Below are 27,816 nucleotides of genomic sequence, written 5' to 3'. Positions count from 1 at the left end.
GTGCCCACCATATACCCCAACCCTCATTAGACACAGACACCTCTCACAGACACAGACACCTCTCACAGACACAGACACCTCTCACAGACACAGACACCTCTCACAGACAAACACTGACCAGCGAGTCACCTCACAATCCATGAGGCCCTCATACTCATGACGGTCATTCATTCCAGCACCTCCTCACTAAAACCCCCTCATTCATGAGGGGGGGTTGTGAGGCGCTAGTCACCTTGAGACAAAGGTGGACCAACCAATTCTAAATGTATTCCCAAAAATGTATTTATTCCCCGCTCCACGCGTAGGGTTCCTGGAATACCTCCTCCTGGAACTCCTCCTCCTGGAACACCTCCTCCTGGAACACCACCTCCTGGAACACCTCCTCCTGTAACACCTCCTGGAACACCTCCTCCTGGAACACCTCCTCCTGGAACACCTTCTCCTGGAACACCTCCTCCTGGAACACCACCTCCTGGAGCACTTCCTCCTGGAACACCTCCTCCTGGAACACCTCCTCCTGGAACACCTCCTCCTGGAACACCACCTCCTGGAGCACTTCCTCCTGGAACACCTCCTCCTGGAACACCTCCTCCTGGAACACCTCCTCCTGGAACACCTTCTCCTGGAACACCTCCTCCTGGAACACCTCCTCCTGGAACACCTCCTCCTGGAACACCTTCTCCTGGAACACCTCCTCCTGGAACACCACCTCCTGGAGCACTTCCTCCTGGAACACCTCCTCCTGGAACACCTCCTCCTGGAACACCTCCTCCTGGAACACCACCTCCTGGAGCACTTCCTCCTGGAACACCTCCTCCTGGAACACCTCCTCCTGGAACACCTTCTCCTGGAACACCTCCTCCTTCCAGGACCAGAGAGAGGCGTCTTTACCCTCAGTTCTTGAGGGAATATTGAAGATTCCAGAGACAATAATAAGCTGAAGAACTTACGTATTAGATACCCAATATTTGGGAATATCCTGCACACTTCCCCAGCGGCTACACACACACACACACACACACACACACACACACACACACACACACACACACACTATTTCCAGGCTTTGGAATCCAAAGTCTATCCGTTTCCAGGCCCGGGGCTGATCACGTGACCCAATTGGCTTCATTATTAGCCGAGGTGTTGGCTGATCCAGGCTAACTGCCAATTATCGTCAGTGCCTGCCCCGACCCGCCCCCCCCCCCCCCCCCCCGGGGGTGTGGGCCTGGCATATACCTCCCCCCCATTACCTCCCCATGCAATACTCCCCCCCTCCCCCCCCTTCCAAAAGCTAGTAACTGGCTGGAAAACTAGAATAATAAAAGTAAGGTCGTAGTGGCTGGTACTCCAGAGGCAGAATGGCGGTAATTGACTGAAATGAAGAGAAGACCATACGTGTTGTGGATGACGTCATGCGGGGATGGTGGGTGACGTCATGCTGGGATGGTGGGTGATGTCATGCTGGGATGGTGGGTGATGTCATGCTGGGATGGTGAGTGATGTCATGCGGGGATGGTGGGTGATGTCATGTGGGGATGGTATGTGATGTCATGCGGGGATGGTATGTGATGTCATGCTGGGATGATGGGTGATGTCATGCTGGGATGGTGGGTGACGTCATGCTGGGATGGTGGGTGACGTCATGCGGAGAGGGTGGGTGACGTCATGCGGGGATGGTATGTGACGTCATGCGGCATGGTATGTGACGTCATGCGTGGACGGTGGGTGACGTCATGCGGGGATGGTGGGTGATGTCATCCGGGGATGGTATGTGACGTCATGCGGGGATGGTATGTGACGTCATACGGGGACGGTGGGTGACGTCATGCGGGGATGAGGGGCTACCGCAGGCGGCGCCCCGAAGTGGGGGTCTGTGTGTAGTCTGGGGGTTGGGGTGAGGGGGGAGGACTGTATCTCTGGGGTTGGGGGGGAGAAAGCCCCACTGGATTCTTGGGTTATCTGGGGTAGATAGATTGAGAGATAGATCTCCTGGGGTGAAGTAGAGAGGGGGTTGTTTTCTCGGGGGTTGATAGACTCGGAACTATATATTCTCAGGGGGCGGGGGACCTGTCCTCTCCAGGGGTTGATAAAATGAGATCTTTATCTTCTGGGGCGAACTAAGGAAGAGACTATCTTCTCTGTGGTTGATCAATTAGCATTCATATCTTCCGGGGTGAATTTTGGAGTGGGTTTTCTACGGGGGTAAATGGATATAAATTTTCTTGGATGCGATATAGCAGAAAATCTATTTCATGTGACACATATGTAAGTGGAAATATATTTTCTCTGGGGTTAGATACAGTAGGATGCGTTTCTTTTGAGCAGAGTTAATTATCAAAACTTCTCCAGATAAGGTTATGAGCGGGGGTTTTTTTATGGCCTAAAAGACAAAATGGAAAAGATGGAATAGAATACCTTTATTTATGGGGTTACGATGGAATGGGTATGGTTGGGTCACCTGAAGTGGGGTATGGGGTCTTTTGTGGGATGGGGATGGGGATTGGTTAGTGGGATGGGGATGGGGATTGGTTAGTGGGATGGGGATGGGGATTGGTTAGTGGGATGGGGATGGGGATTGGTTAGTGGGATGGGAACTATGATGTCTGGGGATGACTGGAGTGGGTGCTGTCTGTAGTAAGGAAGCTGGAGTGGGAGTAGTGTCTGTCAGGATATATTGGAGTGGGAGAGAACTCTATGGGGCAAGCTTGAGTAGGGAAAACTCCGTCCACTGAGGAACCACTGAGCAAAGGTGAGTGGGAATAGAAGCTCATGAGGTCAGCTTGAGTGGGAATAGAAGCTGATGAGGTCAGCCTGAAAGGGAATAGAAGCTCGTGAGGTCAGCTTGAGTGGGAATGGCATCAACTGAGGGAGAGACAGATCAAGTATGGCGGTGCTGAAAGATTGTCTCTGGATTATACAGGAGTGGAGGATGGCACGTCTTCTGTGACGATGCGAAGTGCTGGGGGCGTCCTCTGTGGCGAACTGGGGGGAGAGGCTGGATGGATATGGGGCCCTTGTGAGATGGTTGGAGGCCAGAAGGAAGGAGATGGATGGTGGACATAGAGACCTTCTGAGATGGTTGGAGACCAGAAGGAAGGAGATGGGATGGAAATAGAGACCTTCTGAGATGGTGGAGAACAGAAGGAAGGAGATGGATGGTGGACATAGAAACCTCCTGAGATGCTGGAGACCAGAAGGAAGGGGATGGATGGTGGACATAGAAACCTCCTGAGATGGTGGAGAACAGAAGGAAGGAGATGGATGGTGGACATAGAAACCTCCTGAGATTGCAGAGACCAAAAGGAAGGAGATGGGATGGTGGACATAGAGATCTTCTAAGATGGTTGAAGACGCCTTCATCTCCCACATAATAACACAACTGGAATGCAGTATAAAGCAAGGTTCCAACAATGGTGTTGTGACCCACGAGTCGTCCTGGTAGACCAAAGTGTTGAAAAAAAAAAAGACATAGAATTGGTCTTCGTTGGTTAGCGTCGGTCTTAGCGTCGTGGTGGTGGGACCTGGTCACACTAGATGCAGGGAAAAAGTGGCGAGAAAATTAGGATCTTCCCAACACTAATGGAGCCACGGCCATGATATTGGCCATCTCTGTCCAGCGTTGTCCTGGCTATGAGGGCCAATTTACCTCATTCCATACGTATGTTTTCCCATCGCGATGACCCCCGTCAATAGCAGGCCCGGGTCATGGCCTAGCACTGTATTCCCTCCGAGCGACCAAGAATTTAATGTTTTACATATTGTGTAAAACGAAATGAATGTCGTTCATAGAGGCGAGAATTGTGGCACTTTGAGGGTCAAGGGGAGTAGGCACTGAAGGGTTGGCACTGCAGGGGTCAGGGCTAGTGTCACTGAAGGGTTGGCACTGCAGGGGTTAGGGTCAGTGTCACTGAAATGCATCTTCTAATATCTCCTTCCCTCTTCCTCTCCCCATCTTCATCTACCTTCAATCCTCCTATCCCATCTTTATCTACTTTCACCTCTCCCTTCCCATCCTCTCCCTTCCCATCCTCTCCTTTCCCATTCTCTCCCTTCCCATCCTCTCCCTTCCCAACCTCTCCCATCCCATCCTTTCCCTTCCCAACCTCTCCCTTCCCATCCTCTCCCTTCTCATCCTCTCCCTTCCCATCCTCTCCCTTCCCGTCCTCTCCCTTCCCGTCCTCTCCCTTCCCATCCTCTCCCTTCCCATCCTCTCCCTTCCCATCCTCTCCCTTCCCATCCTCTCCCTTCCCGTCCTCTCCCTTCCCATCCTCTCCCTTCCCATCCTCTCCCTTCCCTTCCTCCGCATCACCAGACGCTGTTCCCCCTCTCCCCTCTCACACACATTAATCATCCACTCTCCCTCTGGCCTCCTGATTTCTCTCTCATTCCTACATTCCATTTCCACATCAACCCCTGCCGTGTACTGGCCCACATCAACCCCTCCCGTGTACTGGCCCACATCAACCCCTCCCGTGTACTGGCCCACATCAACCCCTCCCGTGTACTGGCTCACATGAACCCCTCCCGTGTACTGGCCCACATCAACCCCTCCCGTGTACTGGCTCACATCAACCCCTCCCGTGTACTGGCCCACATCAACCCCTCCCGTGTACTGGCCCACATCAACCCCTCCCGTGTACTGGCCCACATCAACCCCTCCCGTGTACTGGCTCACATCAACCCCTCCCGTGTACTGGCCCACATCAACCCCTCCCGTGTACTGGCCCACATCAACCCCTCCCGTGTACTGGCCCACATCAACCCCTCCCGTGTACTGGCCCACATCAGCCCCTCCCGTGTACTGGCCCACATCAGCCCCTCCCGTGTACTGGCCCACATCAACCCCTCCCGTGTACTGGCCCACATCAACCCCTCCCGTGTACTGGCCCACATCAACCCCTCCCGTGTACTGGCCCACATCAACCCCTCCCGTGTACTGGCCCACATCAGCCCCTCCCGTGTACTGGCCCACATCAACCCCTCCCGTGTACTGGCCCACATCAACCCCTCCCGTGTACTGGCCCACATCAACCCCTTCCGTGTACTGGCCCACATCAACCCCTCCCGTGTACTGGCCCACATCAACCCCTCCCGTGTACTGGCCCACATCAACCCCTCCCACATCAACCCCAGTCGCCCTGGGGTCATCTTAACCCCACTTAACATGGTTCTACGATGAACATCTTTTCACAATAATGTTCTATGTTCCCACACGATCATCGTGGGTGTTACCGGACTCCACCTGATTACGCCGCGAGTGAAAAGTCATCTTGTTGACGAAAGAGAAATCGAGGAACTTCTCTCTGCTCAAAGAGTCCATCATTCCCCTGCTACTTGAAGTAGCGCTACCGTGACGCTTCAGGATCCCCTTCAGAAAACGGGGTCCTGGGGTTATCTGATAATAATGATAATCATAATAATGATAATGATAATAGTAATGATAATAATGATAATGATAATAATGATAATGATAATAATGACAATAATGATGATAATGATGATAATGATGATAATGATGATAATGATAAGAAGAAGAATGATAATAATTATAATGATAATGATAATAATAGTAATAATAATAATAATAATAATAATAATAATAATAATAATAATAATAATAATAATGATAATGATAACAATAATAATAGTGATAATGATAATAATGATAATAATAATAGTAATAATGATAATAATAATAAAACACGGTCATCATACATCAAACAACACCCTCTGTCATACCCTGGGTCTTCACGTATCTTGTATGATCAAGTGGTAAGACAATCTTACATCCCTATCGTTCTTATCGCCGCCGAGCCAGCGAAGATTATCTTTATACCACCATAACATTGGACGTACGCCCGCCCGCGGGGTACGGGCGATGGTACGACTCCCTAGCCACGCCAGACGCCAGCCAGCTGAACGAAATGGGTTGATGTATTCAGCTCGTATGACACGTCATGTATTGCTACATGACCCGGGGGTATATACAACACCGGGGAGCCTGGGAGAACGCAAGGTAGTTCGAAAGCTACATCTACAGTGAGTGTGCGGGGGAGCGAAGTGTACACTTGGCTCCAGAAGGAGTCGTTAATCCACCTCTGTTTAGCCAGTGTCACGATATATAAGCTGTTTGTTAAATATGCTGTCAAATATATAACCCAGCAAACACTACAGTCTTTGGAGAGTCCAGAGTTCATAATGTTGAAATGGATCGTCTGGGACTGACCAGGTGGACTGTGGATGGCACATATCAACCACCATCATGGCTGTCAGGCTCAGTGTTAGCCATGAAGTTGTGTGTGTGTCACAACTTCCAGTTTTCTCTCTCTCTCTTTCTCTCCCCTTGACTTTCACAACCCATTTCCTCTCTCTCCCCACTGACTTCTACAACACTTACACTGCAACAACAACAGTCAGAACCCACAACCCAAGTTGATATAGGGGAATATAGCCGAGGTTTCACGTGTGTAGATCGATTCACACACACACACACACACACACACACACACACACACACACATGTATATATATATATATATATATATATATATATATATATATATATATATATATATATATATTATACTTTGTCTCTATCTCCCGCGTTAGCGAGGTAGCACAAGGAAACTGACGAAAGAATAGCCCAACCCACCCACACACGCAAATATACATACCTATACATTTCAACGTATACACATTTATACATACACAAGCATATACATACATACACATGTACATAATTCATACTTGCTGCCTTTATTCATTCACGTCGCCACCCTTCCACACATGAAATGACGATCCCCTCCCCCCACACGCGCGCGAAGGAAAAGACAACAAATCCCCATTCGTTCACACTCCGTCTCTAGCTGTCATGTAATAATGCACCGAAACCACAGCTCCCTTTCCACATCCAGGCCCCACAGAACTTTCCATGGCTTACCCCAGACGCTTCACATGCCCTGGTTCAATCTACTGACAGCACGTCGACCCCGGTATACTACATGGTTCCAATTCACTCTATTCCTCGCACGCCTTTCACCCTCCTGCATGTTCAGGCACAGATCGCTCAAAATCTTTTTCACTCCATCTTTCCACCTCCAGTTTGGTCTCCCACTTCTCCTCGCTCCTTCCACCTCTGACACATATATCCTCTTGGTCAATCTTTCCTCACTCATTCTCTCCATGTGACCAAACCATTTCAAAACACCCTCTTCTGCTCTCTCAACCACACTTTATATTACCACACATCTCTCTTACCCTTTCATTACTCACTCGATCAAACCACCTCACACCACATACTGTCCTCAAACACCTCATTTCCAACACATCCACCCTCCTCCACACAACTCCATCTATAGCCCACGCCTCGCAACCATATAACATTGTAAGAACCACTATTCCTTCAAATATATCCATTTTTGCTTTCCGAGATAATGTTCTCGCCTTCCACACATTTTTCAACGCTCCCAGAACTTTCACCCACCCACTCCCCCACGCTATGACTCACTTCTGCTTCCATGGTTCCATTCGCTGCCAAATCCACTCCCAGATTATAAAACACTTCTCTTCCTCCAGTTTTTCTCCATTCAAACTTACCTCCCAGTGACTTGTCCCTCAACCCTACTGTACCTAATAACCTCGCTCTTATTCACATTTACTCTCAGCTTTCTTCTTTCACACATTTTACCAAACTCAGTCACGAGCTTCTGCATTTTCTCACCCGAATCAGCCACCAGCGCTGTATCATCAGCGAACAACAACTGACTCACTTCCCAAGCCCTCTCATACATCCTCGATAAAAACTTTTCACTGCTTCTAACAACTTGCCTCCCACACCATATATTCTTAGTACCCTCCACAGAGCATCTCTATCAACTCTATCATATGCCTTCTCCAGATCCACAAATGCTACATACAATACACACACACACACACACACACACACACACACACACATATATATATATATATATATATATATATATATATATATATATATATATATATATATATATATGTATATATATATATATATATATATATATATATATATATATATATATATATATATATATATATATATTTTTTTTTTTTTTTTTTTTTTTTTTTTATACTTTGTCGCTGTCTCCCGCGTTTGCGAGGTAGCGCAAGGAAACAGACGAAAGAAATGGCCCAACCCCCCCCCCCCCCATACACATGTACATACACACGTCCACACACGCAAATATACATACCTACACAGCTTTCCATGGTTTACCCCAGACGCTTCACATGCCTTGCTTCAATCCACTGACAGCACGTCAACCCCTGTATACCACATGACTCCAATTCACTCTATTTCTTGCCCTCCTTTCACCCTCCTGCATGTTCAGGCCCCGATCACACAAAATCTTTTTCACTCCATCTTTCCACCTCCAATTTGGTCTCCCTCTTCTCCTCGTTCCCTCCACCTCCGACACATATATCCTCTTGGTCAATCTCTCCTCACTCATTCTCTCCATGTGCCCAAACCATTTCAAAACACCCTCTTCTGCTCTCTCGACCACGCTCTTTTTATTTCCACACATCTCTCTTACCCTTACGTTACTTACTCGATCAAACCACCTCACACCACACATTGTCCTCAAACATCTCATTTCCAGCACATCCATCCTCCTGCGCACATCTCTATCCATAGCCCACGCCTCGCAACCATACAGCATTGTTGGAACCACTATTCCCTCAAACATACCCATTTTTGCTTTCCGAGATAATGTTCTCGACTTCCACACATTTTTCAAGGCTCCCAAAATTTTCGCCCCCTCCCCCACCCTATGATCCACTTCCGCTTCCATGGTTCCATCCGCTGACAGATCCACTCCCAGATATCTAAAACACTTCACTTCCTCCAGTTTTTCTCCATTCAAACTCACCTCCCAATTGACTTGACCCTCACCCCTACTGTACCTAATAACCTTGCTCTTATTCACATTTACTCTCAACTTTCTTCTTCCACACACTTTACCAAACTCAGTCACCAGCTTCTGCAGTTTCTCACATGAATCAGCCACCAGCGCTGTATCGTCAGCGAACAACAATTGACTCACTTCCCAAGCTCTCTCATCCCCACCAGACTTCATACTTGCCCCTCTTTCCAGGACTCTTGCATTTACCTCCTTTACAACCCCATCCATAAACAAATTAAACAACCATGGAGACATCACACACCCCTGCCGCAAACCTACATTCACTGAGAACCAATCACTTTCCTCTCTTCCTACACGTACACATGCCTTACATCCTCGATAAAAACTTTTCACTGCTTCTAACAACTTGCCTCCCACACCATATATTCTTAATACCTTCCACAGAGCATCTCTATCAACTCTATCATATGCCTTCTCCAGATCCATAAATGCTACATACAAATCCATTTGCTTTTCTAAGTATTTCTCACATACATTCTTCAAAGCAAACACCTGATCCACACATCCTCTACCACTTCTGACTGAAACCGCACTGCTCTTCCCCAATCTGATGCTCTGTACATGCCTTCACCCTCTCAATCAATACCCTCCCATATAATTTACCAGGAATACTCAACAAACTTATACCTCTGTAATTTGAGCACTCACTCTTATCCCCTTTGCCTTTGTACAATGGCACTATGCACGCATTCCGCCAATCCTCAGGCACCTCACCATGAGTCATACATACACTAAATAACCTTACCAACCAGTCAACAATACAGTCACCCCCTTTCTTAATAAATTCCACTGCAATACCATCCAAAACCTGCTGCCTTGCCGGCTTTCATCTTCCGCAAAGCTTTTACTACCTCTTCTCTGTTTACCAAATCATTTTCCCTAACCCTCTCACTTTGCACACCACCTCGACCAAAACACCCTATATCTGCCACTCTGTCATCAGACACATTCAACAAACCTTCAAAATACTCATTCCATCTCCTTCTCACATCACCGCTACTTGTTATCACCTCCCCATTTACGCCCTTCACTGAAGTTCCCATTTGCTCCCTTGTCTTACGCACCCTATTTACCTCCTTCCAGAACATCTTTTTATTCTCCCTAAAATTTACTGATAGTCTCTCACCCCAACTCTCATTTGCCCTTTTTTTCACCTCTTGCACCTTTCTCTTGACCTCCTGTCTCTTTCTTTTATACTTCTCCCACTCAATTGCATTTTTTCCCTGCAAAAATCGTCCAAATGCCTCTCTCTTCTCTTTCACTAATACTCTTACTTCTTCATCCCACCACTCACTACCCTTTCTAAACAGCCCACCTCCCACTCTTCTCATGCCACAAGCATCTTTTGCGCAATCCATCACTGATTCCCTAAATACATCCCATTCCTCCCCGACTCCCCTTACTTCCATTGTTCTCACCTTTTTCCATTCTGTACACAGTCTCTCCTGGTACTTCCCCACACAGGTCTCCTTCCCAAGCTCACTTACTCTCACCACCTTCTTCACCCCAACATTCACTCCTCTTTTCTGAAAACCCATACTAATCTTCACCTTAGCCTCCACAAGATAATGATCAGACATCCCTCCAGTTGCACCTCTCAGCACATTAACATCCAAAAGTCTCTCTTTCGCACGCCTGTCAATTAACACGTAATCCAATAACGCTCTCTGGCCATCTCTCCTACTTACATAAGTATACTTATGTATATCTCGCTTTTTAAACCAGGTATTCCCAATCATCAGTCCTTTTTCAGCACATAAATCTACAAGCTCTTCACCATTTCCATTTACAACACTGAACACCCCATGCATACCAATTATTCCCTCAACTGCCACATTACTCACCTTTGCATTCAAATCACCCATCACTATAACCCGGTCTCGTGCATCAAAACCGCTAACACACTCATTTAGCTGCTCCCAAAACACTTGCCTCTCATGATCTTTCTTCTCATGCCCAGGTGCATATGCACCAATAATCACCCACCTCTCTCCATCCACTTTCAATTTTACCCATATTAATCGAGAATTTACTTTCTTACATTCTATCACATACTCCCACAACTCCTGTTTCAGGAGTATTGCTACTCCTTCCCTTGCTCTTGTCCTCTCACTAACCCCTGACTTCACTCCCCAGACATTTCCAAACCACTCTTCCCCTTTACCCTTGAGCTTCGTTTCACTCAGAGCCAAAACATCCAGGTTCCTTTCCTCAAACATACTACCTATCTCTCCTTTTTTCACATCTTGGTTACATCCACACACATTTAGGCACCCCACTCTGAGCCTTCGAGGAGGATGATCACTCCCCGCGTGACTCCTTCTTCTGTTTCCCATTTTAGAAAGTTAATACAAGGAGGGGAGGATTTCCGGCCCCCCGCTCCCGTCCCCTCTAGTCGCTTTCTACGACACGCGAGGAATACGTGGGAAGTATTCTTTCACCCCTATCCCCAGGGATTATATACATATATATATACATATACACACACACACACACACACACACATATGCACATACACACACACACACACACATACATATATATACATATGAAAAATGTAAGAACAATTTAGAAACAAACTTTTAGCTTGAAATGAATGAAATATATATATATATATATATATATATATATATATATATATATATATATATATATATATATATATATATATATGTATATATATATATATATATATATATATATATATATATATATATATATATATATATATATATATATATGTATATATATATATATATATATATATATATATATATATATATATATATATATATATATATATATATATATGTATATATATATATATATATATATATATATATATATATATATATATATATATATATATAGATTTTTTTTTTTTTTTTTTTTTTTTGCTTTGTGGCTGTCTCCCGCGTTTGCGAGGTAGCGTAAGGAAACAGACGAAAGAAATGGCCCAACCCACCCCCATACACATGTATATACATACGTCCACACACGCAAATATACATACCTACACAGCTTTCCATGGTTTACCCAGACGCTTCAAATGCCTTGATTCAATCCACTGGCAGCACGTCAACCCCGGTATACCACATCGCTCCAATTCACTCTATTCCTTGCCCTCCTTTCACCCTCCTGCATGTTCAGGCCCCGATCACACAAAATCTTTTTCACTCCATCTTTCCACCTCCAATTTGGTCTCCCTCTTCTCCTCGTTCCCTCCACCTCCGACACATATATCCTCTTGGTCAATCTTTCCTCACTCATTCTCTCCATGTGCCCAAACCACTTCAAAACACCCTCTTCTGCTCTCTCAACCATGCTCTTTTTATTTCCACACATCTCTCTTACCCTTACGTTACTTACTCGATCAAACCACCTCACACCACACATTGTCCTCAAACATCTCATTTCCAGCACATCCATCCTCCTGCGCACAACTCTATCCATAGCCCACGCCTCGCAACCATACAACATTGTTGGAACCACTATTCCTTCAAACATACCCTATTTGCTTTCCGAGACAATGTTCTCGACTTCCACACATTCTTCAAGGCTCCCAGAATTTTCGCCCCCTCCCCCACCCTATGATCCACTTCCGCTTCCATGGTTCCATCCGCTGACAGATCCACTCCCAGATATCTAAAACACTTCACTTCCTCCAGTTTTTCTCCATTCAAACTCACCTCCCAATTGACTTGACCCTCAACCCTACTGTACCTAATAACCTTGCTCTTATTCACATTTACTCTTAACTTTCTTCTTTCACACACTTTACCAAACTCAGTCACCAGCTTCTGCAGTTTCTCACATGAATCAGCCACCAGCGCTGTATCATCAGCGAACAGCAACTGACTCACTTCCCAAGCTCTCTCATCCACAACAGACTTCATACTTGCCCCTCTTTCCAAAACTCTTGCATTCACCTCCCTAACAACCCTATCCATAAACAAATTAAACAACCATGGAGACATCACACACCCCTGCCGGAAACCTACATTCACTGAGAACCAATCACTTTCCTCTCTTCCTACACGTACACATGCCTTACATCCTCGATAAAAACTTTTCACTGCTTCCAACAACTTGCCTCCCACACCACATATTCTTAATACCTTCCACAGAGCATCTCTATCAACTCTATCATATGCCTTCTCCAGATCCATAAATGCTACATACAAATCCATTTGCTTTTCTAAGTATTTCTCACATACATTCTTCAAAGCAAACACCTGATCCACACATCCTCTACCACTTCTGAAACCACACTGCTCTTCCCCAATCTGATGCTCTGTACATGCCTTCACCCTCTCAATCAATACCCTCCCATATAATTTACCAGGAATACTCAACAAACTTATCCCTCTGTAATTTGAGCACTCACTCTTATCCCCTTTGCCTTTGTACAATGGCACTATGCACGCATTCCGCCAATCCTCAGGCACCTCACCATGAGTCATACATACATTAAATAACCTTACCAACCAGTCAACAACACATATATATATATATGTATATACGTCTTCTATACTTTCCTATCAAAATCTAAATCAAAATCTCGCGAATTTAAGTCTTTAGATACAATCATCTTTGTCTGAAATGACCTCAAAATGGATTTCTGATTCAAACATTTTTCGCGTTTTCTTTTCGAAAATTGGAGACTAAACTTGTCGATTTTTGATCTATTGGCTTCGATCAGCGACAGGTCTGGAGGGAAGGAGTCTATCGACCACAGGTCAGGAGGGAAGGAGTCTATCGACCACAGGTCAGGAAGGAAGGAGTCTATCGACCATAGGTCTGGAGGGAAGGAGTCTATCGACCACAGGTCAGGAGGGAAGCAGTCTATCGACCATAGGTCTGGAGGGAAGCAGTCTATCGACCACAGGTCTGGAGGGTAGCAGTCTATCGACCACAGGTCTGGAGGGAAGCAGTCTATCGACCACAAGTCTGGAGGGAAGCAGTCTATCGACCACAAGTCTGGAGGGAACATATGCTCTATCTAACAAGTGGTTGGTTCTTATAGCCGGGATGCCGTTATAACGAGGCGTCTCATTGGTGGTCTTTATAGTGGAGGTAATCGCTATATGGAGGTGTCCACTGGTGGTCTTTATAGCACGGGTCACCGCTATAGAGAGGTGTCCACTGGTGAAGGTCACACTGAGCTCTGGGTTGGTAACTGTGGCGGAGGTATCATTGCGTCAGGGGGAGGCTGGGGGAGCAGTGAGGCCTGATCTCCCCAGGCAACCGTTACCCCAGGGGCGTGACCATCCCTCCCCCAGCACCACCCTGGGCCAACCCTGGACACTAGTCACACCAGCGACCATTCCTCCCCAGCAACACCCCTGCATCACAGTTTCCCCCAGCACAGGAACCAGGATCTCCCCTAGAAGCACTCCTGTCCATCCCTACACTACAGTTACCCCAGGAAAGCACCAGTCTCTGCCACACCCCAGGACAGCACCAGTCTCTGCCACACCCCAGGACAGCAGCCTTCCCTCCCCCAGGGCCACCCATAGCCACCCCTACACCGTGGTCACCCCAGAATATAAAAAAAAAGAAACCCATCTCCGTCGTCACCCCAGACCACACCCCCAGGAACCTTGTGTGTGTGTGTGTGTGTGTGTGTGTGTGTGTGTGTGTGTGTGTGTGTGTGTGTGTGTGTGTATGTGTGTCCCAGTTTTCATTTACCCAAAACATTTCCATCATCGGTGCGCGGCAGAGAGCGCTCTTCCTCCCTCCCTCCCTTCCCCTATAGCGGCCAGGGAGCCACAGCTCCCGTAATAAACTCCCGCCCAATATTGACACAGATGCTGTGTCTTTCTCCACACAACTAAACAACGGCTTTAATAAAGTGCAACATTGCCGGCTAAATACCTATTCGCATCCAGCCTCTCCCCGCCCTCACTAAATTCCAATACGAGTTCTTTCAAACAGAAGATACAACGTGTATATCCACCGTGTCTCCCATCCCGTCGGGGGGGGAGAGCGCAACCTGCGACCCGTCTAGCGAATGGTCAATATTGCTACTGCATTGCCCTGCGTCCCTTTCATATACAGCCATTATTGCCAATATCCAGGCTGCAGCCACGTACATAAGCACATTTGCAACTTCACCTCGCTGAAATGGCGAATTCAGATCACCCAACTAGCATGGAAGTTGCTCATCTGAGCCAGCACCGATCAGGGCCCCCACGATGACGCTGGAGGAGGAGGAGGAGGACGACGAGGGCCAGACGGGGTGCTGCGTGTGCCTGCTACCACTACCACCACCACCACACGGACCTCTGCCATATTTCGTGCCACTGTTACGGCCTCCCGCCGCCTCTAATATCAGCAGCGCGAGACAAGACAAAGGTGCAATACGCACCCACCCCCCCAATGCTCCACGCCGCTTTTAACTTGGCCCGCACATATGACACTATTTGCAACACATACTTGAGGCTATTGGCGTCAGAATATGGTGGGCTGTAATGACAGCTAGAGGGTAGCTTTATAGCTTGACCCTCAAGCTCTATAGCCTTTGGGGTGAGAGAGAGAGAGAGAGTGTGTGTGTGTGAGTGTCTCTGTTTCTCTCTCTCTCTCTCTCCCTGTCTCACTCTCTCGCTCGTAGTTACTCGTATCGTGTGAGCTCTTCATTCTTTATTGTCTCGCCTTTTCCCTCTTGTTCGTCTGTCATAAACAGAGAGGGGGAGGGGTGGGCCTTTTGCTGGTGTGTGTGTGTGTGTGTGTGTGTGTGTGTGTGTGTGTGTGTGTGTGTGTGTGTGTGTGTTGTTGGTCAACAGGAATGGTCGCTGGAGTTGGTTGGGCGTTGGGAGTTATATACACACCTGATGTTTATGGTTCCTCTCTCTCTCTCTCTCTCTCTCTCTCTCTCTCTCTCTCTCTCTCTCTCTCTTGCTCTGATCTGTCGATCCCTTTCAGACCTTTGCGAATGAGTGTGACAGGTTGTGTGTGTGTGTGTGTGTGTGTGTGTGTGTGTGTTTTATGTACTGTCTCTCAGACAGGGGGGGGGGGGTAATTCTCACATATGATTTCACGATTACATGTCCCTCTTCTTTCACCGCCATCACCTATTTCTTTCACCACCCAATCCCCCTTTCTTCTCTGCCTTCCCATCCCCGCTTCATCCTCCCTCACCCTGACCTCACATACCTGTATCCTGTCCTCAGGGAGGTCCAGCTTGAGGGAGAGCATCTCCCTGGCGTACACGTCTGGGTAGTGGGCGTCCTTGAAGGCCTTCTCCAGCTCCTCCAGCTGGTACGAGGTGAAGATAGTCCTGTGGAGGAGGACGCTATCAGTGTAGTGAGGGAAACGGAGGCGTAGAAGGGAGGGAGGATGAGAAAGATGGAAGAGAGATGGTGGTAAAGAGAGAAATGGTGGGGTAGCGTCGGGAAAGGGAGGGTAGAGTAAGAGAGGGAGTAATGGGGTAATGATGGTGTAGAGGGAGAGAGGACCGTGGGGAGGGAGGAAGAGATGGAGTTTATAGTGAAGGAGAGGGAGGGAGAGATACAGTGGTGGTGATGGAGAGAGAGGGAGAGATGGAGAGCCTGTGATGGAGAGGGAGGGAGAGATACAGTGGTGGTGATGGAGAGGGAGGGAGAAATGGAGTGCTGGTGATGGAGAAGGAGGGAGAGATGGTGTGCTGGTGATGTAGAAGTAGGGAGAGATGGAGTGCTGGTAATGGAGAGGAAGGGAGGAACAAAGCAGCAGTGATGGAGAAGGAGAGATGGAAATACAAGAGAAGGAGGAACAGTCATAGTGAACAAAGATATCAATCAGGATAACATGGAGAACATTCAATATGAAGATAACATAACAGCGAGAACAAACAATTTGTTCACATTTAGAGACAAAATATCAAAATAGAGAACATGTATTTTGTACGGGGGCAACAATTGATCTGTCTCACTAGGAGGTAACTGTAGCTAAGGTTGTACATGTAAGGTGTGGGAGGGAGTCGCTGGACCTTATGAAACAGCGTTCGGTGTGAAACATTTCATTTCCACAGCGAAACAGTTTCGTTTCGCTGTTTCATTCTGTCGGCTGCTTTTGTGTCGCTGTTCGTATGTCTGTTGTGCAGACACGTGTCTGTACATCTAGGGTGTGGGGGGGGGAAGTCTGTTTGTCTAAGACTCTTTGTTGTTTGCAGCTGTTTGGTGCAGGCAAACAAGAATTTGGGGAGCGTTGCAAACTATGTATATATAATATGTACCACCAGAGTGCGGTCTGCCATTCTCACCCCCCATTATATCACCAGATCCATCTAACACAGCAGCTGTGTTCTCTTGTGCTCTGATAGGCTAGGTTGACTGGCACACGCTGTGTTTGCTGTTTGCCTGTGTTCAAAGGGGGAAGGGGGGGAACGATACATTGTGACACCTCACCTCGCGATTGCTAGAGACACGTAGATGGCGTGTTAGGACGAACGATGCATTCTGACACTTTGATCTGGACTTCATCATCATTTCTGACACATTTGACACCAAGGGCGACCACGTATGACACCTTGATATGACACCTTAGCGTCAAACGTCGCCGAAAGTGCGATAAATTTGACGCCAAAGACGATCGTTTCTGACACACTCAGAATTGTTGACTACACCATAGAGGCGATCACTGAACACTTTGAACGAAGGAACTGAGCCTTATGGTCACCGGCCACCACTGCTTCGCTAAAGGATAGGAAAGCAGTTCATCCTCTCTCCCTGTGGGATAGAGGATAAGGAAAAGGGACGACTGTTCTAGCCCAAGTTGGATAGAGGATAGGAGAGATAAGGGGCCTATCAACAGTCATCATTATCAAGACAATCACCCATCCTTCAGGGCTGTTCAGTCATTAAGGTAATTCAACAGTTTGGGTAGTTCAGTCATTAAGGCAGTTCAGTCATTAAGGTAATTCAACAGTTAAGGTAGTTCAGTCATTAAGGCAGTTCAGTCATTAAGGTAATTCAACAGTTAAGGTAGTTCAGTCATTAAGGTAGTTCAGTCATTAAGGCTGTTCAGTCATTAAGGTAATTCAACAGTTAAGGTAGTTCAGTCATTAAGGTAGTTCAGTCATTAAGGTAATTCAGCCATTAAGGTAGTTCAGCCATTATGGTTCATCCATTAATGTAGTTCAGTCATTAAGGCTGTTCAGTCATTAAGGTAATTCAACAGTTAAGGTAGTTCAGTCATTAAGGTAGTTCAGTCGTTAAGGTAATTCAGCCATTAATAATTCAGCCATTAAGGTAGTTCAGCCATGAGGGCAGTTCGTTCATTAAGGTAGTTCAGTCATTAAGGTAGTTCAGCCATTATGGTTCATCCATTAAGGTAGTTCAGTCATTGTCATCAAGGTAGTTCCCCTTGTTTGCTACCGGTACAGTAAACTACGTTATAACGAGCAAACGACGTAATTGGCCTCTCTTCCCTGGTTGGTCCTGGCTAACGAGGGGGTCATCACTGGCTCCCAGGTCACTGTTCTAACGACACAGCAGTGACTGGCAGTGAAATGTACATATGTATATATGTATGTGTCTGTGTATGTATAGGTATGTATACGTTGAAATGTATAGGTATGTATATGTGTATATGTGTATGTGGGTGGGTTGGGCAATTCTTCGTCTGTTTCCTTGCGCTACCTCGCTGACGCGGGAGACAGCGGTTAACTATAGTAGTAACGATTATAGAAATGATAATGATAATAATATATATATATATATATATATATATATATATATATATATATATATATATATATATATATCATTTTTCTTATTATACTTTGTAGCTGTCTCCCGCGTTAGCGAGGTAGCGCAAGGAAACAGACGAAAGAATGGCCCAACCCATCCACATACACATGTATATACATACGCGTCCAGACACGCACATATACATACCTATACATTTCAACGTATACATATATATACATACACAGACTTATACATATATACACATGTACATAATTCATACTTGCTGCCTCTATTTGTTCCCGTCGCCACCCGGCTGCACATGAAATGACAACCACCTCCCCCGCATGCGCGCGAGGTAGAGCTAGGAAAAGACAACAAAGGCCACATTCGTTCACACTCAGTCTCTAGCTGTCAAGTATAATGCACCGAAATCACAGCTCCCTTTCCACATCCAGGCCCCACAAAACTTTCCATGGTTTACCCCAGAAGCTTCACATGCCCTGGTTCAATCCACTGACGGCACGTCCACCCCGGTATACCACATCGTTCCAATTCACTCTATTCCTTGCACGCCTTTCATCCTCCTGTATGTTCAGGCCCCGATCGCTCAAAATCTTTTTCATTCCATCTTTCCACCTCCAATTTGGTCTCCTACTTCTCGCTCCCTCCACCTCTGACACATATATCCTCTTTGTCAATCTTTCCTCACTCATTCTCTCCATGTGACCAAACCATTTCAATAACCCTCTTCTGCTCTCTCAACCACACACTTTTTATTACCACACATCTCTCTTACCCTTTCATTACTTACTCGTTCAAACCACCTCACACCACATATTGTCCTCAAACATCTCATTTCCAACACATTCACCCTCCTCCACACAACCCTATCTATATCCCACGCCTCGCAACCATATAACATTGTTGGAACCACTATTCCTTCAAACATACCCATTTTTGCTTTCTCAGATAATGTTCTCGCCTTCCACACATTTTTCAACACTCGCAGAACTTTAGCCCCCTCCCCCACCTTGTGACTCACTTCCGCTTTCATGGTTCCATCCGCTGCCAAATCCACTCCCGGATATCTAAAACACTTCACTTCCTCCAGTTTTTCTCAATTCAAACTTACCTTCCCATTGATTTGTCCCACAATCCTACTGCGCCTAATAACCTTGCTCTTATTCACATTTACTCTCAGCTTTTTTCTTTCACACACTTTACCAAACTCAGTCACCAGCTTCTGCAGTTTCCCACCCGAATCAGCCACCAGCGCTGTATCATCAGCGAACAACTGACTCACTTCCCAATCCCTCTCATCCACAACAGACTGCATACTTGCCCCTCTCTCCAAACTCTTGCATTCACCTCTCTAACAACCCAATCCATAAACAACCATGGAGACATCACGCACCCCTGCCGCAAACCTACATTCACTGAGAACCAATCACTTTCCTCTCTTCCTACTCGTACACATGCCTTACATCCTCGATAAAAGCTTTTCACTGCTTCTAGCAACTTGCCTCCCAGACCATATATTCTTAATACCTTCCACAGAGCATCTCTATCAACTCTTATCATATGCCTTCTCCAGAACCATAACTGCTACATACAAATCCATTTGCTTTTCTAAGTATTTCTCACGCACATTCTTCAAGGCAAACACCTGATCCACACATCCTCTACTACTTCTGAAACCACACTGCTCTTCACCAGTCTGATGTTCTGTGCATGCCTTCACCCTCTTTATCAATACCCTCCCATACAATTTCCCAGGAATATTCAACAAACATATACTTCTGTAATTTGAACACTCACCTTTATCACATTTGCCTTTGTTCAAAGGCACTATGCACGCATTCCGCCAGTCCTCAGGCACTTCACCATGAGCCAACATACAATGAATATCCTCACCAACCAGTCAACAATACAGTCACCCACTTTTTTAATAAATTCCACTGCAATACCATCCAAACCCGCCGGCTTTCCGGCTTTCATCTTCCGCAAAGCTTTCACTACCTCTTCTCTGTTTACCAAATCATTCTCCCTGACCCTCTCACTTTGCACACCACCTCGACCTAAACACCCTATATCTGCCACTCTATCATCTAACACATTCAACAAATCTTCAAAATACTCACTCCATCTCCTTCTCACATCACCCTTCTTGTTATTACCTACCCATTAGCCCCGTTCACAAATGTTCCCATTTGTTCTCTTGTCTTAAGCACTTTATTTACCTCCTTCCAAAACATCTTTTTACTCTCCCTAAAATTTGATGATATTCTCTCACCCCAATTCTCATTTGCCCTCTTTTTCACCTCTTGCACCTTTCTCTTGACCTCCTGCCTCATTCTTTTATACATCTCCCAGTCATTAGCACTATTTCACTGCAAAAATCATCCAAATGCCTCTCGCTTCTCTTTCACTAATAATCTTACTTCTCACTAATAATATTACTTCTTCATGCCACCACTCACTACCCTTTCTAATCTGCCCACCTTCCATGCTTCTCATGGCACAAGCATCTTTTGCGCAAGCCATCACTACTTCCCTAAATACATCCCATTCCTCCCCCACTCCCCTTATGTCTTTTGCTCTCACCTTTTTCCATTCTGCACTCATACACTCCTGGTATTTCCTCACACAAGTCTCCTTCCCAAGCTCACTTACTCTCACCACTCTCTTCACCCCAACATTCTCTCTTCTTTCTGAAAACCTCTACAAGTCTTCACCTTAGCCTCCACAAGATAATGATCAGACATCCCTCCAGTTGCACCTCTCAGCACATTAACATCCAGAAGTCTCCCTTTCACGCGCCTATCAATTAAACACGTAATCCAATAACGCTCTCTGGCCATCTCTCCTACTTACATATGTATACTTATGTATATCTCGCTTTTTAAACCAGGTATTCCCAATCACCAGTCCTTTTTCAGCACATAAATCTACAAGCTCTTCACCATTTCCATTTACAACACTGAACACCCCATGTATACCAATTATTCCTTCAACTGCCACATTACTCACCTTTACATTCAAATCACCCATCACTATAACCCGATCTCGTGCATCAGAACTGCTAACACACTCACTCAGCTGCTCTCAAAACACTTGCCTCTCATGATCTTTCTTCTCCTGCCCAGGTGCATAGGCACCAATAATCATCCATCTCTCTCCATCCACTTTCAGTTTTACCCATTTCAATCAAGAGTTCACTTTCTTACATTTTATCACATACTCCCACCACTCCTGTTTCAGGAGTAGTGCTACTCTTTCCTTTGCTCTTGTCCTCTCTCCAACCCCTGACTTTACTCTCAAAACATACCTAAACCACTTCCCTCCCCCCCCCCCCCCCCCTCTCTCTCTCTCTCTCTCTCTCTCTCTCTCTCTCTCTCTCTCTCTCTCTCTCTCTCTCTCTCTCTCTCTCTCTCTCTCTCTCTCTCTCTCTCAGCTCCTTGAGGTAATACGGCAAATCAGTAATCAATATTTTCATTAAGTTGACGAGCTGCTTCATCAAACATCACCTGCATTGACGCGGCCCCGAGTCATGTCCGCCTGCCTGACTCTATACCTGACTCCGACCTGACTCCGACCTGACTCTATACCTGACTCCGACCTGACTCTGTGCCCCCCTAAGTCCTGACTCTCACCTGACTCACTCGCTCACACTAACTTGATTACAAAGAATACAACACACACACACACACACACACACACACACACACACACACACACAGAGCGAAGCCCACGCACTTCCCCCCCCCCCAACATCACACACACACTCCACCAACACACTCAGAATGCGTCACTCCGACACGCCCCCCCCCCCCCCCCCCCCCGCCCCTCCCACATGACGTGACCCACACTGTGAGACATACGACAGTAACCATTCGTGTCGTAGCTGTAATTGCGACGTATTCGTAAGTGATACTGATTACGAATTAGAATTCCTGTTGGTGTAACCTGATTTGACCTGATCTGTTCGTGACCTGATTTGTCCGTGACCTGACCAGTCCACAATCAGAACTGTCGGTAACCTGACCTGTCCTTGACTTGACCTGTCCTTGACTTGACCTGTCCGTGACCTGACCTCGACGTAACCCCCCCCCCCCCCAGCAAACCTCAAAACCTCCCTTTCAAAATAAGTAAGGACTTCCCCCTTGAGAAAGACAGGGTCACACAGAGGTCAAAACCGAGTCATGGGAGGGATATAACCACTCAGATAATTACAGAAATAAATCACTTCACAAACCATGAAAGAAATAGATGTAGGGAAACCAGACCAAGTGGCTAACAACACGCTCATGACGAAGACCACAAAGAGATTTCAAAATGACAGTCAGGTCACGGAAAAATGACTTTAGGTATAAAATCCCTGACAATATATAGAAATAAACTAAATATTTTGATTGGTAAGACGCGAGGAAAATAGAAAAATACTATAGTTTCATCACTCATATAAATGGTATCTTATCCGACACCAGGAAAGAAATGGGTTTCCTTTCCTAAGAAATGGGTTTCCTTTCCTAAGAAATGGGTTTCCTTTCCTAAGAAATGGGTTTCCTTTCCTTAGAAATGGGTTTCCTTTCCTAAGAAATGGGTTTCCTTTCCTAAGTTCCATTTTGATTCAGTTTTACGATTGGAAGTTCCTCAAACATTTCAAAATCCCGGATAATTAGAAATTTAGCCAAACTAGATACTGGATACTAGACACTATCTAGAGAGATAAATCATACAATCTAACCTAATCTAACCTAGCCTAACCTAACCTAACCTAACCATGTTTTTCGTTCGATATGGAAAGATGTAAATAGGTAAATACCATTCTCTATCACTCAAAATCATCATAGATTCGTTATAGGAAGAGAATGTGGCCAAAGATGAGAAACTTGCTAATGTAACATGAATTTGAAAAAGAAAAGAAAATTGAGATAAGAATAAAAATGCATTTTGAACTACCGTCATATCAAAATTACACTGTTAGTAGGTAGAGTCTTGTCAAAATCATTAGACACAAAATTGTCACAAATTACCCGGAAGATCACAAAGGGATAATTCGTTATAATAGAGACTTTCAAAATAGAATTATTTTTTTTCTTCTTCAACAAATCCAACAGAAACAGTTGGGGTAGTGGTTAGCGTGGTGTAGTGGTTAGCGTTCCTGCCCGTGACTACGTCACGGGCTGCTCAGGGTCGAGTGTATAGGTTCGAAATCTTGGATGCGGCAGTCTGTCCACAGTCAACCCAGCTGTTAATCCTCCCTTAGGATTTGGTTGATGAAATGGGTACCTGGCTCAGGCCAGGGTATATATATATATATATATATATATATATATATATATATATATATATATATATATATATATACATATATATATATATATATATATGATGAGGGGACACCAACATTAACGCACATCCTATATACACAAAGACTTCCCAAAAGTCTTGCACAAAGCACAACACACAAGACCGTCCATAAGACTCTGACCAAATGGGAAATCGTGTGTGTACATGTGGGTAGCTTGGCTGGCTCGTCCCTCACACACACACACACACACACACACACACACGGGCATACAACGAGCGGTGTCGTGATGGTGAAGCGGTTGACTACGTGCCTGTGACAAGCGGGGTAGCACAGGGATCAGTCCTGGGACCACACCTACTTCTCCATTTATTAACCTGGAGACAACCTTAGACAGTAGGACGTCATAATGTTGTCAGTGGCACAGGAATTAGAAAACATTACTCACTCAGAGAACGACTGTAGATAGATTGCAAGTGAGATATACAAACAGATAGATTAGCCAGAGAGACATGACAAATGGACTTAGAGATAATGAGATGCAAAGTTAATGTATTTTGCCGAGGCTTTGGAGCATCTATCAACAATAACCTACGATATGAAGCAATATCAAATTAGAAAGAGTAAAACCACAAGGATGAAAGATTTCTCAGCTGGAAATTCGAACGAAAGATTCGAACAGTTCACACTTCGTAACACCATAAGTTGGACCTCATGCGCATCAAGCTGTTCGCTTCTGGTCACCAGATTGTGATCAGGAATGAAGAAAGAAAAACCCAGAAGAGTTCAAAGAAGAGCAATAAATGTAATTCCGTCACTCAGCCTTATGGACAAAGACCTTAAATCGTTCTCTCTACATGATGCTCAGACTCCGAGATGCGACATGGCTGAGGTTTTCAACATAGGGCATCGCAACGTACGACTTTCTTCGTAAAGACAAAAAACTGAACAACTGGAGATGATAGTGTGAACACACACACGTCAGGAGATGTTACAGCATTGTGAGGCGACTTTGTTCATCTCTTTCAGTTGTAGATTTGTAGAACATGGGAATAAGTTGCCACAAGATGTTGTATAGACGATGGGAATAAGTTGCCACAAGATGTAGTATAGAACATGGGAATAAGTTGCCACAAGATGTAGTATAGAATATGGGAATAAGTTGCCACAAGATGTAGTATAGAATATGGGAATAAGTTGCCTCAAGATGTAGTATAGAACATGGGAATAAGTTGCCACAAGATGTAGTATAGAACATGGGAATAAGCTGCCATAAGATGTAGTATAGAACATGGGAATAAGTTGTCACAAGATGTAGTATAGAACATGGGAATAAGCTGCCATAAGATGTAGTATAGAACATGGGAATGAGTTGTCACAAGATGTAATATAGAACATGGGAATAAGCTGCCATAAGATGTAGTGTGGAAAGCATTACATTTAGATTAGGGCGAGACAAACGCTTCAGCCATGTCTGTTATCAGTAAATTATCCTGGTTATAGAAGGAAAAGGAAAAAAAAAGGATCTTTCATAAACTAATGATTTTCTCAGTTCCAGAGTTCAGCCACTGAGATAATCACTATAGAACATGTAGGGGACTTTCCCCAGTTCACACTTCCCTACAAAACTACCATAATAGTATACTTTGTTTACACTATATGATGTCTCTATTCATCTTTCTCGACTGGCTATTGAGCCAGAGGGAGCGGTGGGTGAAGGAGTGCTGTCTACTTTACCCCCTCCCTCTCCCCCTCATCCTGTGTTTACCAGGAATTAAGATCACAATGGCAGATAACGCCGTTTCTCCAGATGGCCTTTAACCTCCAGCTTGACCCAGCTTGCTCCAACCTGACGTGGCCTGCCTCCTTGCCTATCCCCACCACCACCACAACCTCCTCCCCCCCAACCTCTGTGTGTGTTGGGGAGGTGGTGGCTGGTGGTTGGGGGTTGGTGAGGTGGGGAGGGTGGGTGGGAGGGGAAACAGCGCCATAATTGCAGGTCTGGCTTGATCACCGTGGCAAGGCGCCTGATGAAAGGCCCCAGTCTGAGTTGGGCGACTTATTAACCCCCCCACGCCCGCCTCTTGTACCTCGTAATTGTTACTAAAAGTTGGACAATGGAAGTCGGGGCCCCTGTGTCCCGCAAGGCCTCGCTGATCATCACCCCTCTGTGTGTGTGTGTGTGTGTGTGTGTGTGTGTGTCCTTATCGAGTACGTTTATCTGTTATCTGTGAGTCTTGTCTCACACGGGTCTCCTGGTCCTCCTGCTGTACTATCCTTTATCTCTCGTATCTATTTGGATTTAAGGTACTCTTGCTCTCCTCCCAGGTACTCCTATGTACTCCCAGGTACTCCCAGGTACTCTCCGGTACTCTCATGTACTCTCCTGTACTCCCAGGTACTCCCAGGTACTCCTATATACTCTCCTGTACTCTCGAGTACTCCCAGATACTCTCATGTACTCTCCTGTACTCCCAGGTACTCTCATGTACTCTCCTGTACTACCAGGTACTCTCATGTACTCTCCTGTACTCCCAGGTACTCTCATGTACTCTCCTGTACTCCCAGGTACTCTCATGTACTCTCCTGTACTCCCAGGCACTCTCATGTACTCTCCTGTACTCCCAGATACTCTCATGTACTCTCCTGTACTACCAGGTACTCTCATGTACTCTCCTGTACTCCCAGGTACTCTCATGTACTCTCCTGTACTCCCGGGTACTCCCACATACTCGCTCCCTGGGCCAAACCTTACCTGCTCTGTCCCTCCTCCTTCTCCTTCCATGGCATCTCGGTATGTTCCTGCTACCGATGTGACGCAACATTTACGACCTTCCTTCCCGTCACTACCGATGTGACGCAACATTTACGACCTTCCTTCCCGTCACTAACGATGTGACGCAACATTTACGACCTTCTCCGTCACTACCGATGTGACGCAATATTTACGACCTTCCCCGTCACTAGCGATGTGACGCACCATTTACGACCTTCCCCGTCACTACCGAGGTGACGCAACATTTACGACCTCCCCCGTCACTACCGAGGTGACGCAACATTTACGACCTTCCCCGTCACAACCGAGGTGACGCAACATTTACGACCTTCCCCGTCACTACCGATGTGACGCAACATTTACGACCTCCCCGTCACTACCGATGTGACGCAACATGTACGACCTTCCTCGTCACTACCGATGTGACGCAACATGTACGACCTTCCCCGTCACTACCGATGTGACGCAACATTTACGACCTCCCCGTCACTACCGATGTGACGCAACATTTACGACCTTCCCCGTCACTACCGATGTGACGCAACATTTACGACCTTCCCCGTCACTACCGATGTGACGCAACATTTACGACCCCTCCCGTCACTACCGATGTGACGCAACATTTACGACCTTCCCCGTCACTAGCATGTGACGCAACGTTTACGACCTTCCCCGTCACTATCGATGTGACGCAACATTTACGACCTCCCCCGTCACTAGCACGACCCTCTACCTCAGGGATGACCAGAGCGGGGAACTCACAATAGCGAAGAACTCACAACCCGCATCTAGTTTTCGTCGGGAGAACCATGAACGACTCTTCTCCTGACGGAGGCGCTGACGAAATCAGCCAGAGAGTAAATTCCTGGTTCTTATTCGTCGTTCTCCTTACTATCATTTTGCTGTTCCTCATCTCGCCTCCTCTATCGAATGTTTCTCAACGTCTCATTAAGCGCCACCCTCTCTCTCTCTCTCTCTCTCTCTCTCTCTCTCTCTCTCTCTCTCTCTCTCTCTCTCTCTCTCTCTCTCTCTTCTCATATCCCGCGTCTCTGTGCCACACACTTCCATCTGTGTCTCGCATCGTCTATGTCT

At 46.1% G+C, this 27,816-nt stretch overlaps 1 protein-coding gene across 1 annotated transcript in view; it reads right to left on the bottom strand.

The window, feature by feature from the left end:
- LOC139764962 (visual system homeobox 2-like) overlaps positions 1-27,816 on the bottom strand; it is a 98,245-nt gene that overhangs the window by 50,755 nt on the left and 19,674 nt on the right. The window contains exon 3 of the mRNA XM_071692019.1: positions 16,122-16,245. Coding sequence (XP_071548120.1) covers positions 16,122-16,245 — 124 coding nt within the window. The remainder of the gene's footprint in view (positions 1-16,121; positions 16,246-27,816) is intronic.

Source organism: Panulirus ornatus, chromosome 52, assembly GCF_036320965.1.
Source record: "Panulirus ornatus isolate Po-2019 chromosome 52, ASM3632096v1, whole genome shotgun sequence".
NCBI lineage: Eukaryota > Metazoa > Arthropoda > Malacostraca > Decapoda > Palinuridae > Panulirus > Panulirus ornatus.
This window is presented reverse-complemented; position numbering and strand designations above follow the sequence as displayed.